At 50.0% G+C, this 16588-nt stretch overlaps 9 protein-coding genes across 9 annotated transcripts; 7 read left to right on the forward strand and 2 right to left on the reverse strand.

The window, feature by feature from the left end:
- The first annotated feature begins 2 nt into the window (after nucleotides 1–2).
- On the forward strand, nucleotides 3–2085 carry BC939DRAFT_493125 (uncharacterized protein). Its single transcript, XM_051559547.1, has 3 exons — nucleotides 3–578; nucleotides 870–928; nucleotides 1125–2085. Exons 1-3 carry the CDS (start codon nucleotides 251–253, stop codon nucleotides 1971–1973), a joined length of 1236 nt encoding a protein of 411 aa, XP_051412174.1. The 5' UTR covers nucleotides 3–250; the 3' UTR covers nucleotides 1974–2085.
- Nucleotides 2049–4505, forward strand: BC939DRAFT_451964 (uncharacterized protein). Its single transcript, XM_051555742.1, has 3 exons — nucleotides 2049–2680; nucleotides 3154–3212; nucleotides 3547–4505. Exons 1-3 carry the CDS (start codon nucleotides 2353–2355, stop codon nucleotides 4372–4374), a joined length of 1215 nt encoding a protein of 404 aa, XP_051412175.1. The 5' UTR covers nucleotides 2049–2352; the 3' UTR covers nucleotides 4375–4505.
- Nucleotides 4506–5357: 852 nt separating this feature from the next.
- Nucleotides 5358–7879, reverse strand: BC939DRAFT_477284 (uncharacterized protein; the record flags this gene model as incomplete). The annotated part of the gene is made up of 2 exons (XM_051558661.1): nucleotides 5358–7702; nucleotides 7768–7879. The coding sequence occupies 2 exons, from the start codon at nucleotides 7877–7879 to the stop codon at nucleotides 5358–5360; spliced, it is 2457 nt and encodes an 818-aa protein (XP_051412176.1).
- A 1498-nt stretch (nucleotides 7880–9377) lies between these two features.
- Nucleotides 9378–10555, reverse strand: BC939DRAFT_451969 (uncharacterized protein; the record flags this gene model as incomplete). Its single annotated transcript, XM_051555743.1, has 5 exons — nucleotides 9378–9620; nucleotides 9731–9841; nucleotides 9947–10011; nucleotides 10114–10158; nucleotides 10346–10555. Coding segments are annotated over 5 exons (587 nt in total), but the record flags the coding sequence as incomplete, so codon positions are not given.
- Nucleotides 10556–11602, forward strand: BC939DRAFT_451971 (uncharacterized protein). Its single transcript, XM_051555744.1, has one exon. It carries the CDS (start codon nucleotides 11001–11003, stop codon nucleotides 11529–11531), a length of 531 nt encoding a protein of 176 aa, XP_051412178.1. The 5' UTR covers nucleotides 10556–11000; the 3' UTR covers nucleotides 11532–11602.
- Nucleotides 11603–11878: 276 nt separating this feature from the next.
- BC939DRAFT_451974 (uncharacterized protein) lies at nucleotides 11879–12457 on the forward strand. The gene has a single exon (XM_051555745.1). The coding sequence runs from the start codon at nucleotides 11939–11941 to the stop codon at nucleotides 12287–12289; it is 351 nt and encodes a 116-aa protein (XP_051412179.1). The 5' UTR covers nucleotides 11879–11938; the 3' UTR covers nucleotides 12290–12457.
- A 364-nt stretch (nucleotides 12458–12821) lies between these two features.
- Nucleotides 12822–13448, forward strand: BC939DRAFT_503316 (uncharacterized protein; the record flags this gene model as incomplete). The annotated part of the gene is made up of 1 exon (XM_051560387.1): nucleotides 12822–13448. One exon carries the CDS (start codon nucleotides 12822–12824, stop codon nucleotides 13446–13448), a length of 627 nt encoding a protein of 208 aa, XP_051412180.1.
- A 1166-nt stretch (nucleotides 13449–14614) lies between these two features.
- BC939DRAFT_477288 (uncharacterized protein) lies at nucleotides 14615–15273 on the forward strand (the record flags this gene model as incomplete). The annotated part of the gene is made up of 2 exons (XM_051558662.1): nucleotides 14615–14788; nucleotides 14824–15273. 2 exons carry the CDS (start codon nucleotides 14615–14617, stop codon nucleotides 15271–15273), a joined length of 624 nt encoding a protein of 207 aa, XP_051412181.1.
- A 341-nt stretch (nucleotides 15274–15614) lies between these two features.
- On the forward strand, nucleotides 15615–16120 carry BC939DRAFT_451976 (uncharacterized protein). The gene has a single exon (XM_051555746.1). The coding sequence runs from the start codon at nucleotides 15684–15686 to the stop codon at nucleotides 15957–15959; it is 276 nt and encodes a 91-aa protein (XP_051412182.1). The 5' UTR covers nucleotides 15615–15683; the 3' UTR covers nucleotides 15960–16120.
- Nucleotides 16121–16588: the final 468 nt, after the last annotated feature.

Consider the following 16588-nt stretch of genomic DNA (forward strand, 5'->3'; position numbering starts at 1 on the left):
TTCTGCTTTAAAAACATCATCGCTTTTTGCCTTGCTAAATAAGGTTGTGCAATTACAGCAATTACAGCAAACGGTCACCTTTCCGCAAAAAAAAGGACTTTGGCATCACACACAACATACTTTGTCAGCATCGCTCGTCTCAGCATCGCTTGCCTCAACATCACTTGCCTTAACATCAAACCCTTCAACATACACTCCTCGATATAGGACAGAGCTCAGAATCCTGCCATTGGATCTCGTCCTTCCTGGGATGCATCAACCATATAACTACATCTCACTCCACGACATCAGCCCTGAGGGTCGTTTCGTATGGGTATCCGAGTCCATCTTCGATGTTCTTGGATATACGCCAGAGGAAATCGTAGGGCGGCCTGTGTACGAGTTCATCTACTCAGAAGATATAGCTGCGAGCAAAACAGTTCACAAGGAAAATGTCATGAACGATCTGGTAGCGAGCCAGGTTATTCTTCGATACGTTGGCAAAGATGGCCGTCCGGTGGCCTGCACATCCGTTTTCAGTCTCTGCTACGACTTTGTCGTCAATTGCTCGACCATCGTTGACCCGAATGTCGGCACCTGTAGGTAGCAGTGGTCAAATGTCTTTTTAAATTGCCCCTGGTTTCTTTCAGATCAGTAGAGCGCGGTCAAAAATGATAGGCTCGGCAGCCTTGTTGGCTGTCAGCCATGCAATTGAGAGCCATCATCGGTTGCCTAGTTGCAACTGCCGTCAATAAAATGCAAAGTTCAGTCAGTGGCCCGTTTACATGGGAATGTTTTCGACTAGATGTCAGTCAAAATAGTCAAGCCAGTTGGAAAGTGGCTTCTGATTAATGTTTAGCCGCTGTCATTGATCTCTTGTTTGATAATAGTCAGGCAGTTCAGGGCCCACTCAGTCGCGATGACACGCATTGTAGGATCCAGGAAAGAGGTAAAACATGCTACATATGCAATTTGTTTATTATCGACTCGCACAGGCACCCTTGATAGCCCATCTATCACCATGCCTTCGCTTCACTGTTTACTATCCTCTAAGGCTTCAAACTTGTGTGCGCGGCATGTCAGTTGCCTGCTGCTACTTAAGGAGACCAGTCAGCACTAACGACGTGTTTAATGCCTTAATATAGGAGTTCGAGAGGATAAAGCGCCATCAAAGAGCGTTTGACGCCAACTCATGGAACCATCAAGGATTGGATCCGGAACCGCGCGCTTGTATGATTCTAAACCGATTCTCACGGAGTCTGCTGATCATGTATGCATCTCCGGCGTGCGAGCTGATCTTTCACCTCGATCCGGAACAAATTGTCGGCAAACCGATCTTACTCTTTATCCGAGCAGACGATCTAGGATCGTTCGTCGAACAGGTGGACATGGTCAAGTCGTCCTCAGCAATCACGCATATGAGATTCTGGTTCCAATCCCCGAACTGGCCACAGGAGATCCCATGCGAGGCAATGCTCTTTGGAGCAGTTGATGGCATGGTTGCTGTCCTGAGACGATGTAAACCCTTTATTAGGAAACGGATGGTCGGGAGTGCAGAGCAATACAGCAGTAGTCAGGGTTCTTCATGGTCATCTATCAGTTCTCAGTCATACTTGACAACCCCCGCTACATCAGCATCGCCTTCACCGCCTTCGGTCCACGCGGGCGGTCATGTTAGCCAACCCGCAGCCCCTGTTCAGAATTTGCCAATGTCAAGACTCAACCGGATAAGAATTGTGGACCTTGCCAGCGAGAAAATTCGGCCGTTGGCAGATATTCCAAAGAACGACCCGATGCTTTTATCAGAAACGTCAGCGATGCCCAAGGGATTCGGGATCAGAGAGTACCGTATGGATCAGTACGAAGAAGACGACGACGACGACAACGACGACGAGGAGGAGGAAGAGGAAGAGGACAAGGAGAGGGAGGAAGGGAGATTTGAGGTTGCCAAGCACTTCGAGAGCAACGTTGACGTTGACTTGGGTATGGATTAGAGAAGCAGTCTCAACATGATGGTCAGCACTGCCATCTCCGAATGGTCCTTTAACAGAACGGGATTAATGCAAGAGAGCAACAGCAACAGCAACAGCAACAGCAACAGCAACAACTACAGTAAAATATACCCCGGAGATCACCGCAGCAGCATCGAATTTTGCACCATGCAAATTAGTGGCCTTTCCACTCGTGCATTTACATGTTCAAGTATGCAACTCTTCCATCATACTTTCTCTCTGCGCGCTCTTTCTCTTTTTCCTCATCATCATCGCACCTATCAATGCTTATCACCTTCCCTTCCATCGACTCGACTTTGCTTCTTCTCCACCGTCCTCTTCTTCTTTTCCTCGTATTCATTGTCCTATCCGCCGCTATCAAATGTTCCAGTCAGCAAATTACATATCCTTCACCGACCTCACTCCAGAGGGAGTCTTCCTCTGGGTATCGTCGTCCGTCTATGACGTTCTCGGATACAGCCCAGAGGAGCTCGCGGGCCAGCCCTCCTACAGTGTGATCTACCCGGATGATGTGGCCCACGGGAGGGTCGTCCACAAGGAGAACATGATGAATGATCTCGTTGCAAGCCAGATTCTTCTTCGATACCGGGCCAAGGACGGCCGACTTATTCCCTGCGTCCTCGTCTTCAGTCTCTGCTACAACTTCGTTGTAGCCTGTTCCGCCGTTGCCGATCCGAATGCTCATACGTGTTAGTAATGATATCCATCAGTCTTGTCTTCCTTTTGCTCATAACGAAACACATTGCTTCATTTGGCCCGCGTGGTTCTTATATTTTCTTGTTCTTTATTCAGTTCAATGGCTCTCATCTCCATGTAACACAACACAGCGTTGATCCCATTTATTCCATGTAAAGGTAGTGTGATCGCAGTCTACTGAGAATAGGGTTTTCCCGTGGAGATATCTTGGGCAGAGATGGCCAATGGGCTCCTTTCCTTCATATCCCGCTCTGGAAGCTTGGCAGGATCAGCATTGTATGCCTGGAAATCTTCCTGGGCCCCTGTCGCAGGAGACACTTTGGGGATGGGAGCGAGGGGAAGGAGGGGCTGCTGAACAGTTTCCACATGCTAATACGATGGCAAGTATGCCGAGATATGAGGGTAGTATTACTGACTGACTGACAGTTTTTTTTTTTTTTTTTTTTTTTTTTTTTTTATCCGGTAGACACGCAACTAAGAACACATTCTGCAATGATGAGACGCCTTGTAGGAAATCGGAAAGAGGTAAGGCATTATCGCCCCCCACTCCTCTTCACAGTAACGGAAAGGACCAAAAAATTGCGCTAGCTTCGTATCACATCGCATCGGGCGATGCTCCTCTCTCAGTCCTATCGCACACAGCAGCGAGTAGCTTTTTGTTATTATGAGTCCTGCGGGTAAAACTGACTGATAGATCAAGGATGAGATACATCCATATCCCTCGATTCTATGGTCTATGGTCTTGGTCTCCAAGCTCTGTTCTCTTTCTGGAACCCAATTCAGGGCAAACATTAATGCCCCCAATATTGTCGGCCACTCTGCTTATTTATTTGCATTGTTTATAATGTCTATATTTTAGGAATTTGAGAGGATCAGACGCCATCACGAGGCATTTGCCGCCAATTCCTGGAACTTCAAAGGATTGGATCCAGAGCTCCGGGTGTGCATGCTCCTGAATCGGTTCTCACGAGGTTTGCTAGTCATGTACGCTTCACCAGCGGCTGAAATCGCTATTCATATGAGCCCAGAACAGATTATCGGCAAACCAATCCTGCTCTTTATCCGAGCTGATGATCTGGGATCGTTCGTCGAGCAAATGGACATGGTCAAGTCGTCCTCAGCGATCATGCACATGAGATTCTGGTTCCAGTCGCCGAACTGGCCACGAGAGATCCCATGTGAAGCCATGCTCTTTGGAGCGGTGGACGGAATGGTCATGGGGCTGCGGCGGTGTAAGCCGTTTGTCAGGAAACTCTTGGTCTCGGGTACGGATCAGTACGAGGCGCGTGGAGGCATTGCAGGATCATCGTGTTCGTCCAATTGTTCAAACCCACTCTCAGCGGCACCCTACAGCTCAACTTCAATCTCGCCATCAGCACATCCGTCAGGCGCCAAATCACTAAGCCCTGCTCGGGATCTCCCGATGACAAGACTTAGCCGCATCGGTATTCTGGACCTTGAGGATTTTGAGAATACGAAAATGCGACCATTGACAGAGGTTGTAGTGGATGATCCGAACCTGGTGAAGAGCACCTCAACTCTACAGGGGTATGGACTGTGGGAATACCGGACAGCGGAGTGCGAGATCGAAGAGGAGGATGACTCTGGAAGTTTCGGCGACGATTTTGACACTGAATTTGCCGCACGTCAAGAGGATGAAGACGATGTAAAGGCGGATATACATTAAGGGATTATGACCTTTACGTACTGATGAGTACAACGTTGCTGAGCACGAACAAAAAGAACTATGTGCGGGGTTGAAGGAGTAGCAATCTCACCTAGAAAATATCCATAGACCATAATAAAATCATGTGCATGCATCCTATCGCTGTTTCCATTTCCTTTCCGTTCTTTTACTTTCACTACCATCTTCATTACTTTTTTTTTTTGTATGTTGTTTATGCATGCGCTTCAAGCATTTGGACCGCAGCCATCGAAAGAAAGCAGGGAGATCTCTTCTTTCTCGAGATCGCTTGATAATTGGGTAATTGGGTAACTGGGCAAGCAAGGTTTGCTCCGCTCATTTTCTGTATTTTTGCCTTGTCTTCACTAATGTAGCGAACATGCATGACTTACCTATAAACTAAGAAAACCCCCCCTCCCCCTTCCAAACAAAACGCCGATGACCAACAGATCGTTGTGCGCTTTCACAGCTGTCTTTAAGAATGCCAAGGTATAACAACCAACAACTCGCGCACAAACATATCCAGACATCCAGACAATTCGCATGATGAGCGAAAGTACAGAAAGCCAAGCATTGGAATGTGATTGTATGATGGTATGCCAAAGAAAAAAAAGATATATAAATTCCTTCACGTATATATACCATTTAATCCCCTCTTTTTTTTTTCTGACCACCTTGCGACAGTCAAAATTTTATAGGCAACGGTGTATTGCAATGAAAACGACGCTGCGAAGTGAACAGAAGGAGGGTAATAGGGCGTCATCTCTATCATGTAGTTGTCCGTTGTCTGTTTGTCCATCCCTCTACTATCTCCTCTTTAATGAAAAGTAATATACATGTTTGTTCTTGAATGTAATGGTACAATGCACAGAAAAAAATAATCGCTTCTCGGACCTGAACTCGATGTAGCGTGCATGACTAGACTCTCCCGCCTTGGTCCCTCATAGAAGTGAAGGCCCAGCAGTTGATGCGTGTGCTGCAGGGCGTTATGACCGGATGCGCGGTGACACTCGACCCCGGGAGCTTTCCATGTACTCGGCCCATGCCTTGCTCAATTCGGTCCCTCCCTTGCATAGAACCCGATCCACCAACTCAAGTCCCCCTATAATCAACCCTTTGTGTTCGCTCAAGATGCGAACCGTGTTCACGTCCGGACAAAGTGGCGACGACGATGACGACGATACTGGCGACTTGCCTTCTTCGCTGCTGGCCACCTCCGTAGTATTAGGTGAGGTAGTAGAGGTCTCAGCGTCAGCGTTAGCGCTAGGGACAGAGCTGAGAAGGAACCGTTCTACAACATCCTTGGCAGCATCAACGTTCTGGTAGGAAAGCAGGCTTTCGAGGTAGCTGTTAAGCCCATCGATCCCGATCGGAATATGGTGTTCCTGAACCCATTCAAAACTGCTCTTCAGCGTCTCAAATCGGGTGACATCACGACCGCCCGTAGTATCCATAGCCGATGATCCTGTAGACGACGCGCTCTTATCACGGCGCTCCAACAGTGGCTGCAGGAACTCCTGCCGCTTCAAGAGTTGTTGGATCAGCATACGATTGGGGCCCTTAAACTCCAGATGCCTTGATGCTAAAGCCGAAGGGACAGCTTCCGATCCACCATTGCTAGCAGCAACAGCAGGAGAAGCAGCCACCATGGATGCATCACCCATGCCATAACCTGCCCTTAGTCCCAGGCCAAGGCCCCCACTCAAACTGCGACGGATCTGGCCAAAGTCCCATCCGTCCGCGGTCTGATTGTCGTTCGCACCTTGACCTCGGTCTTGCAGTGCGCTGACATGGCCTCGCTCCATGAACTTTGACTTACGCGCGGCCTTGGCGACTTGCTCGAACGCAAGCGCCATCACCTGTTGTTCTTCCAGACTGGTTGTCGAATGACCACTGCTGAGTTGTCGCTCCGTAAAATATTGGGTCATCGCGTTCCAAGACCTCATGACATCATCCCTCAAGGCATCATTCCGTGAACTGGCTTTGGCGCGCATCACTCCAACGTGCGCCATCTGAACCGGTCCTTGCACCATAATTCGATTTGAGTGCACTGTCTTTGGACGTCCAGCAGGTGTCTTTTCGGTGTGAGAATACAACAACTCATACACCCGTTCGGCTGCCTCCGGATGATGGTCCAGCTTCCAGATCAGATCGACGACCTCGCTCTCCCTCGGCTGGTACCTATTCTCGCGAATCATGAGCTCGTAAAGAGTCCTCTCTGCAAGTGAAAGCTTATCGCGCTCGAGAAGATGACGAAACAGCTGATGATATAGCCTTCTCGGCACGGAACCATATGAAATCGGCTGTGTCTCGATAGCTCGTCGCATCTCATTCAGGACCCTCCATGCGGAAGAATGGTCATCTACAGCCAGGTGGTGCTCAAAGAATAGGATCCAGGTCCTTGAAGCCGGAGTATACAGATGAGGGCTGCCTCTCATAATGCGTAAAACATTCTTAGCCTGTAGCAGGTCGCCCTGCGACAAAAGCCCTTCAATCAGCAGTTCGAACGTTGTCGCTGTCGGTGCGATTCCCTGACTTGACATGTACCGGATCACATGTAGCGCCTTGTACATCCACTCTTGAGAGTACGAGTCAGCGTCCACAGCTGCGAACTGGGTGCTGAATCCGCCTTGGTCCCTGATGATCTGTCGGATACAGGTCCTCATAAACGGCTCTAACATCCTGGGTATGACTTCAAAGCCCTGTCGCCCATACTCTGCCAGCCAGTAATGCGCCCTCGGCATATCCAACTCCTTCAACGATGTGTCGATAAGGATTCGGAACGATTGTCGGTCAGCCGCATATCCCAGGCTCAACATATGCTTCACGAATGCCTCAGCGCGACTAATGCCCTCCTGAGTTCCGATCGCCCTCAAGAGATTATTGTATACTGTAGTCGTAGGCTTTGGCCCATGTTTATGCAAATGGTCCAATACAGACTGCATCAATCGTATTTCTCCAGGAGTAGTCAACAGTTGTCCTAGAAAGGCTGTGTAGACATCAAGCGGGATGGGATGTGGAAAGCGACCATGAAGAGATTTGAACCAATATCCAGCCATGCTAGGTCGACCAGATCGGACAAAGATTGAGGCGAGAAGGGCAATCGTCCGTGTGTTGGGCGCAGCGCCGTCCTTAGACTGAAAGTCGAACTTTGGTGCCCGATATCTGCTGAATAAAATTTGGGCGATCTTGAAGCCGTTCACCCAGTCCTCTAGGTCCTCGCATCGCTCCAGAATGGTGTTATAATCCTGGGTAGAGAATCGCTGCAGCCGTGGCGCAATATTTGATGAAGCACGTTGAGACTCGACATAGTGCGCCTCGTCCATCTTGACTAGTCTCAAAAGTTGAGTTCCGTCTGGAAGCCTCGCACCAGACGGTTTCGCCAGCATCAGATACTTGGCCCGCCGGATCGCATGTTGAGCTTTGTCTTGCTCCAGAAACTCATCCAGCTCCTCCAATCGCCTTCGATAGTGCCGCACGAGTGGCCGCCGCCACGAGAACATTGCATTCCTCTCCTTGATCATCGTACGCTGCAACTGTGCTGTCTTTGCCCTCCAAAATGCCCGTTGGCCTCTTGAGGAAAACATCTTGGAGTGTCGTAAAAAGTGCTGGAAGCCTAGAAATCGTATTCGCTGAGGGTATGGTCGTGCCCTGTAGTAGTAGTGCACATGCATGTATCTCTGAGAAGGCGTGTGGATTTTCATTGCTACTGGCGAGGTAGAAGCCCATTTTCTGAGCTTCGAACGCCTCAGCTTCCTCTGTGACTGAATACTGGGTTTGAGCCGTGTCTTTGTATGTCCGTCCAGGCTCAGGAACATTGATGAATGCTGGGGCGCCGATCTCTGCATCAGTTTCAAATGCCGCTGCAGTCTGAATCGATGCATTGCTGCCATATGACGCCTCTTCCGTCCCATGCGAGAAATTTGGCTGGGATCCGCAGCCTTGGCGAGTTTGAACAGGGTCGAGAGTGTGGGATTGCTGGATTTAAGGTATGATGGGATTGGTTTGAAGAATGCGGGGTTCGGTGTGGATATTGATGATGATGCCGATGCTGGTGCTGGTGCTGATGAAGATGATGCTGATGCTGATGCTGATGTTGAAGAAGTATTCAGTGACGATAGTGATGATGAAGGCGATGATGACGAGGGCCGCGGGCGAGACGATAGACGTGCGGTTGATTTGGTTCTAAAGTTGACATTGGTCTCTGTTGCAAACACCCTTGATTCTCCTGCAGGTGCACTCTTTAGATTATGTCGATTCCGCCAGTTCGTTAATGAAGGCCTCAACGTCCGATGATGATTAGGGAAGGAGGGCCGGGTGTGAAGAGTGGATGCCTGTAACCGATCTACGCTGCATCGACGTGTCCGGTATCCTGCCGAAGAAAGCGTTGATCTGTGTCGCGTTTGCTGGTGATCCCAATGGCTGTGCAGTGTATTCAGGGTAAATCCCTGGTATGGATAGGCATGGCTCGTGTGCAGCGCCTGAGTGCTTCCTGTCGCCCGCCTGGATCTGCTGTATCCCTGACTTGCAGCACCTGGATAGGTTGAGGAGGAGCGGTGAATAGCAGAGTTCGCGAGACAATACCCTCTTGCTAAGGGACATGTAGCCTTGAGCAGCCTTCTGATATCCATGATGGAAAAGGAGGTGGACCTTGTGGATCGATCTCGTCCAGGTCGCGTCCTTTATCTCGTACAAGGAGGACTGTTGCTCGGACTATTTGGCAAGGACGTATTCAAACGGCCAGAAAAGATTAGATCACGTCGCTCAGGCGGTTGTTGGCTCCATCCGAAAAGACAAGAAATTCGTCCGCTACCTTTCGTATAACGCAGAGACCGCAGCCGAGAACAAGCTTCAGGCTGACGTTGGAGAGTCGTCCTTGAGGTGGCCGAGGAAGAAGTGGAGGAGCGTGTGTGCATGAGAAGATCCCGAAGACAAAGGACCAAGAAAGGCAATAGTTAACACAAGCCACATTCCAGGGACAGGGAAAATCAATTGCTTTGTTATGCCATGCAATGTCTGATCTTTTTTATTCGTTTTACAATATTTCTAGATATGAAATATGACGCCTCGATGAACTTTTCCTTCTCTTGGTCTTAGTGCAGCTTAGCTGTAGGGCTGATGATGCACATGGCACGAGCACGGCGCACGGCCTTTGCGACCCGGCGCTGGTTCTTGGCTGAGAGTCCTGTTTGTTCCCGCGACATAAGTCGTCCCAATGGTGTGATGTAGTGTGACAGAAGCGTGGCATTCTATATTTCCGGCGAGAAGTACATCATGATTTAATAGTTAGTATGCGGTGCCTAAACACCAAAGATCATGACCTATTTGCGCAAATATTGAATCGAAACGTCTTTGGTACCTTGTACTCGACAACCGGGTTCACCTTCAGGATTTTGAGCTCATCCACAGGCTTGGGAGGGCGGGCATATGTGATTGTCTTGGAGTCGTTCAGATCCGAGGGTTTGTAGATCTATTATGAGTGCATGGGCACAGATCAGCGGACATGTCAATTATCCATTGTGTTCCACTTCCATCCTGTACATTTCCATGACCCTGATAGGACTTCGATCCCTACATCTCCTTTCCTGAAGTTTCCACGAGAGAGTCTAGCCTGGTCGGTAGCAACTGATCCTGCCGTTTCTATTATTGTCGAACGAGAAATTAAGGACAAAAGCGTCAGATACTGATACAGCTGAAATGGAGCCATTGCGAGCAGATACTGCATATTGGAGGGCCACCTACGTGCGTTGATCGATCCTGTGATAATGGACATCAGGGTGTCGAATTCTAGGTGCCAGTAAACGAGTGAACAAGTTGGTAAGGCTAGGACTCAGCGACTTGGTGATCAGATTCGAATCAGGCTGATCCCGTGTCAAAAACGCGGGCAGGTGGTAGTGTCTCGGCCACGATAGCTGCATGGCTTTCAATCCAAGCATCAAGTTTGGCGGCATATATGTTCTCTGATGATTCTTACGGGGACGAGGCTCCTCTTCCTCCACAGCATCGCCCGACTTGAAGCGGCGGGAGACAAGGTTGTGAGCAGCGACGGAGGAAGTGCTGCCGAGCTGTGGGACGAGGGACTTGACTGACTTTGCAGTGGCGGTTCTGTATACTGAGGCGAGCATGGGCGAAGGGATCGACAACTGGGGAGGGAGGGGAGGAGGACTGAAGCAGCTTCCCATGCCCGTGCTGTTGAGTTCCTTCTTCCGTGCAGGAATTGGTTCTGTGGCTTGCAAGCAGAATCATCAACACAAGGTACATGTACAAGAAACCCAGTTGCACCTTATTTTCAAGGACATGGTATCGCAAACGACCCATATACGGGTGGAGAGGCCTTGTGCGCACCTGGGGTTTCTCCTTCGGTTGCAACTAAAGCCTTGGTCGAGGAAAAGGTGCACAGGGTTTCTTTCAGTGCACACGTCTCCCTATAAACAAGTTTTGTTCTTGACACCGGATACGCTCTGCTTTGTTTTGCTTGCACTCTGCTATACGCCCAGGCAAACCTTGTGCTTGCACATCCTACCCTCGTCGTTTTGGCGCTTTGGAAAAAGGCAAGGCACACACGAGGGTTGTGCTCTCTTATCTCTCTTCCCTCGCCAAACCAAAATACACACATCCAAAGCCAGAGTATGACATACAAGAAGCCCACGAAAATCGCCTTTGGTGTCGCTATAGGAGCAACCGCTGTGCTCGCTGCACCAGCTGCCATCACCATCGCAGCCTGGGGCGCTGGATTTGGCCTTGGAGGTATCGGTGCGGGAACCTGGGCCGCAGGTTTCATGGCCTCTTATGGAGGTACAGTCGCTTCGGGTTCTGCCTGTGCGGTCTTGCAGTCAATCGGAACTGGTGCACTCTTCACTGCCGGAACTGCAGCCTGTGCCACGGGTGGTGCGGCTGTTGGAGGAGCTGTGGCCGCAGCTCTTACGCCTGAGGAGGACAAGGATGGCGGGAAAGATAGTGACGAAGAAGGTAGCATCGAGGAAGTCGGCGAACACAAGAATCGCAGCGAGAGCGACCAGCTTATTCGAAAGGCCAAGAACCTGACTTCAGCTGAGCCGGCAAAGATCACCAAGACCAACACATTCAGGGCTGAAGTGGGTGTGAGAGACCTCTCTTTCTCTGTCGAGAGCTCTTTGTCTACAGAAATCATTTGCAAATAACCTGTGTAAATACCCCAGCCGGTGGCCATGTTAGTGCAGAACTGCAGTAATATCAAATAAATCAAACCAATTCTTATACGACTCACAGATTCATGGACGTTCATGGAGTACGGCACTTTATTGCTGCTTCTTCTTCTTGCGCCGATTGACCTTCCTTCAGATAACAGTGCAGCCAAGGCTTACTTTGCCAAGGTCCCTCAAGGCGGTCTTCCAAAAGTGTTGTAACTTGAGGGCGATGCAGGAGAGCTTGTTAAAAGATTATACTGGTGGTACTGCGACTTTCTGGGGAAGGCACTACTTCTATTATCGCGTTGGGACAGGACGAGATTTTAACACTCTTGTTTTCCCTTCCCTCATTCTGCTCGCTCAAACATCAAAATCAAAATGCACACATCCAAAGCCAGAGTATGACACTCAAGTCCGAGAAAATCACCCTTGGTGTCTTTATAGGAGCAACCGCTGTGGTCGCTGTACCAGTTACCGTCACCCTCGCAGCCTGGGGGGCTGGATTTAGCATCGGAGGTATCAGTGCGGGAACCTGGGCCACAGGTTTCATGGCCTCTTACAAAGGTGCAGTCGCTTCGGGTTCTGCCTGTGCGGCCTTACAGTCGATCGGAGCTGGTACACTCCTCGCCGCTGGAACAACTGCTGTCTGTGCCACGGGCGGCGGCGCTGTTGGAGGGATTGTGGCCGCAGCTCTTACGTCTGGGGAGGACGAGAATGGTGGGAAAGGTAGCAGCAAGGAAGCCAGCGGATAAAGAACGACAGCGAGAGCGACCACCTTATTCGAGAGGCCAAGAACCTGACTTCAGCTGAGCCGGCAAGGACCACAAAGACCAAGACGTCTCTCTCTCCGTCGAGTGTGCTTCATTTGCAGATGTGCGATGTAAACACCTTACCTAGTAACCAAATAAATCAACTGGTTCTTTTGCATGATTCGATTTTCATTGCTGAGGTTGTGCTGGATCTTCTTTCCCCAATTGACCTTCAGGGGGCAATCCAGCAGAGGTTCACCTCGCCAAGAACACTTCCAGCAAGAGCGGTATGGCTTGAAGGCGACACAGGACGTGGCTACAACAACACCAGTATGTTTCCCCACTCCTCTGCTGTTTAGATCGCCCGAAATGGTAGTATTCAATCCATCTTAAAATGCTATAAATATAGCTTTTTCAGAGGACCACCATGCTGCTATGCCTCTTTCTCCCAAACCAAGCACATCTCAATACATCTTAAAACACTTTACTGTACACTCCTCAACACACCTTGAATTGGCACAGCACCAAGCCTAATATGGCGCCGACCACCGAAGGATACGCGGGAACAAGCACGACGGAGATAATCGTTACCGGGGCGCTTGCCGTCATTGTAGCCGCTGCCTCCCCTATCATTGCCGCCAGTGTTGTCGGAGCAGTAGGGTTTGGAGCCGGAGGAATCGTAGCTGGAACCCCTGCCGCCGCTATTATGGCGACTTATGGAGGCACGGTTGGCGTAGGTTCTGCATGCGCAGTTCTGCAGTCTGTCGGGGCTGCAGGACTCGGAGTTTTTGGAACAACTTTCGTCAGCGCATTGGGGGCTGCAACAGTTGCCGCTGGAGCTGCAGGCGCTTCAAAACTCACTGCAGCTGGGTCTGGGTTTGCGAGTGTTGCCGACGCTAGTTTCAATGTAACTAAATACGTTTTTTCTCAGAAATGGGAAAAAGTCGCCGTCGGATTCGATATGACTGGAGCCAAGGCGTCATTCCAAGTTGTCAGGACGGGAATCGCGAACGCGCCGGGGATTGCGACCGCTTTCGTTAGGAGCACAGCCCCTACTGGACTCAGTAAGATTGGAGCAGGGCTTTCCCGAGATGCTATTGCCGCAATGGCTACGAAAAAGAGAGCTGGAGCTGGCGTGGACAACAGGGACTTGGGAAACTAGGGTCGTTGCCGGCGCAGGTGCACTAGGCAGCCAGGATGGAGAGCATGAAGACGACAAGTAATGCGGTGAAACACAGAGAGTCCGAGACAATTGGTCCTATGCTTGACACCTTCGCTTGCTATTTCAAGGACACTGCTCCTTTCAGATTCATGCAATCCATACGAGAATACATGAAGAATAAAGCGGCTTCGGCTATCATTGCTGCGAGTGAAGCAGCAACATTTTCTATCTCCAAGCGTCCTCTGAATCGTGCTAATTGTTTCCGTTTGCTATTTGATTCCGCCTGCTATTTGTTTTCGCATTCACCAGCGTGTCCAGTACAATATCTCTGCGAACCCTTGAGTGCAATCGGGTATTTATTTATTTACCGTGCGAAAGATAGTCAAGGCGGGCCAAGGCCACTGTGGTTCATGCAACATGCGACATGCAACATGCGACATGCAGGAGTGAGCATTTACCGGAAAGAGATAGGCTTCGCCATTGTTGGCACTACCTCTTCCCACTTTTTTACCAATCCATCAATCTATCACGCTGCTCTACGACCAGATACTTTCCCACACGTCCTGGATTAGTCCTGCGCGCTCCCAGTAGACCAGTACTTACAGTCCCTGGAATCCCGGGCTAGGGCCTGCAAATCTCACTGCATGATCCTGGACTTTATCGGTCTGACTCTGTCTGCGCGTACTTACAATGGATCATGCTTTACAGTTATAGTCTTCGTGGCGGTTATTCAAACAGCTGTAGCCAATGTTCTTTCGTGGACGACCCCAAGGGCTGACTCTGTAGGCACACTGCTACCAACAATATTGCTTTTAAGCTACCGACCCCAATTTCCCTTCTTCATCCTAGTCTATAGTTAATAAACTTTGGTAATCCAGGGCGATTTCCTGTCAGATTCAGGGATCGTCTTTTATGTGCGTGTACTGGTTCCCTTCCCACCTGCACATAACAAACAATACTGGTGACATTCTTTCCGTGACCAACTGCTGTGCTTTTAGAGCAAAATCTCCTTTTTTATCTTTCGCCCCCCTCTCCCTGCAATCAAACCACCCCTGAACACACCACGCCTCGACTTCACTAAGCATGACACACAGTGCAGCTGAATACTTCGCCATCGGGACCGCCTTTGTTTCTGTCGGCAAGCAATCATCATCAGGACTGTCGGAATGGCAGGATTTGGCGCTGGAGGTATCGTGGCTGGGATTCCTGCTGCCGCTATTATGGCCACTTATGGAGGCACGATTGGTGCAGGCTCTGAATGCACAATTCTGCAGGCTTTTGGGGCTATTGGACTCGGGGCCACTGAGATAACTGCCGCCGCTGAGGCTGCTTTCAGGGATGTGAGACCGAAAAACACGGGAGCGACCGTGAACAGCACAAGAATTCGACGACGACTGCAGTTCCCTCTGTCGGTACTGGCAAATCCGATGGAGCCGAAGCAGGTCTTGTCTATGCGTTGGCAGCTGCGGTCATTCTTGCTGCGATACTTCGGGAAATGAGGGCTAGAAACGGCGACAGCGAATATGGAGAGAGCGAGGACAACGACAAAAAAAGCGAGGATGGCAAGGATTCGATGTCGAACTCAGCAAGCGCCATCGAGACTCATGAATTAAATGTTGCGGATACAGTGTTCGGAGGCACTTTGGGCAGTGCGACCGATAACTCTCGAGCTCCAACTGCAGATGAACTCGGTCCTGCCTTGGATTGTCCAGCCAATGGGCAGGAAGGTGTGGACGGTGCTGGAACTACGTCCGATGTATCGACCGAAACGGGAGTTGGGTACGACGATGACGACGGTGAGGGAAAGCAGAAGAGACAGAAATAGTTGTCAGCTAGCGAGACCCTCAAAGGAGCTGGCACCTTTATTTGGCAGCGCAGTAACAAAAGCTGCACCTCTTCTACTGGGCCTGTGTGGATGCGGTGCTCGAAAGAGAGACGCTTCATTCTCTACTGGGAACCTTCGCCAGGCGGTGCTGTCACCCTGCTCTACTCGGATCCTTGATAGCACGGGCCAGCTATGGTGAATAAAGCAGCAGTCTCTCGTCACGTACAAGTTCACCTTTGCTTAACGCGAAGTGCGCAGAGGAGCCAGCCAAGACAACAGGGGCGGGCACTGGGTAGGTGTCAGAGAACAATGACAAAGGTCAGCTGCGCCATCGCTGGCACTATTTCTTTCCTCTTCTCAGTTCTCATCCTTCACGCATACCTATCTACACTACCACTGCCATATTCAAGATGTCAATATTCTCATTTTTTGGCAGAGGCATTGGGGGAGCAGCCGCTGCAGCACTTGTCGCCACCGCCGTAGCCTGGGTTATTGGATTTGGGCCCACAGGCATCACCGCGGGGAGTTTGGCTACATCAATAATGGCCACTTATGGTGGTGCGGTCCCTTCAGGATCCTTCTGTGCGATCATGCAGTCTATTGGGACTGGGGCGCTCCTTCGCGCCAAGTCAATCATCATCTTTCTCATTGGAGCTGCAGCTGCTGGAGCTGCGAGTGCTATTTAAACGGCTCACTGCCCACCCCGCTCCACCACACCAGATGATCCACAAGCGATCCATCTGCAAGTAAGCAAGCGATCCTCACATGCATTCCAAGCTAGCGGATCCTCACGCACAAGTTTTTTCATTAATAAAAAATCGATTGAGCATTGCTCTATTCAACAACGATCTGAAGAAGCCTGGGGGAATCGTCTTTTATGCTCTGCGATGTTACTGTCCAGAACTCTCTATGTGAAGCCCCCTTTCGTCCTTGTTCTGGACCAGTGATTTCAAAGTATAGTAAATGCGAGACATGCAATGGCCACTGAACTCGCAGCTGTGCTTGAGACTGTGCTGCATCCCACTTTACCGCTGTCGCCCTGGAATGCACGCATGAATCGGTCCAAAAAAGAAAAAAAAAAAAAAAAAAAAAAAAGCTTGGCATGACCGTGCGAGGGGGACAAGCATTGGCCACTTTAGAGAAACGATTCGAGGGACAATCGGCCTCGCTATGGTTTTAGGGTCCACTTTCACTTTCACCTTTTTTTTTTTTTTTTTTTTTTTTGCCTTTTTACACCTTTCGCTAATCCCTCCATTTCTCAGCAAAACCACAAATTTCCGTACGACCCAGATCAAGAACATGTTGCTCCTTGTGT

The sequence above is a fragment of the Gamsiella multidivaricata genome (genome assembly GCF_025024155.1).
Source record: "Gamsiella multidivaricata strain RSA 2152 chromosome Unknown BC939scaffold_33, whole genome shotgun sequence".
Taxonomy (NCBI): domain Eukaryota; kingdom Fungi; phylum Mortierellomycota; class Mortierellomycetes; order Mortierellales; family Mortierellaceae; genus Gamsiella; species Gamsiella multidivaricata.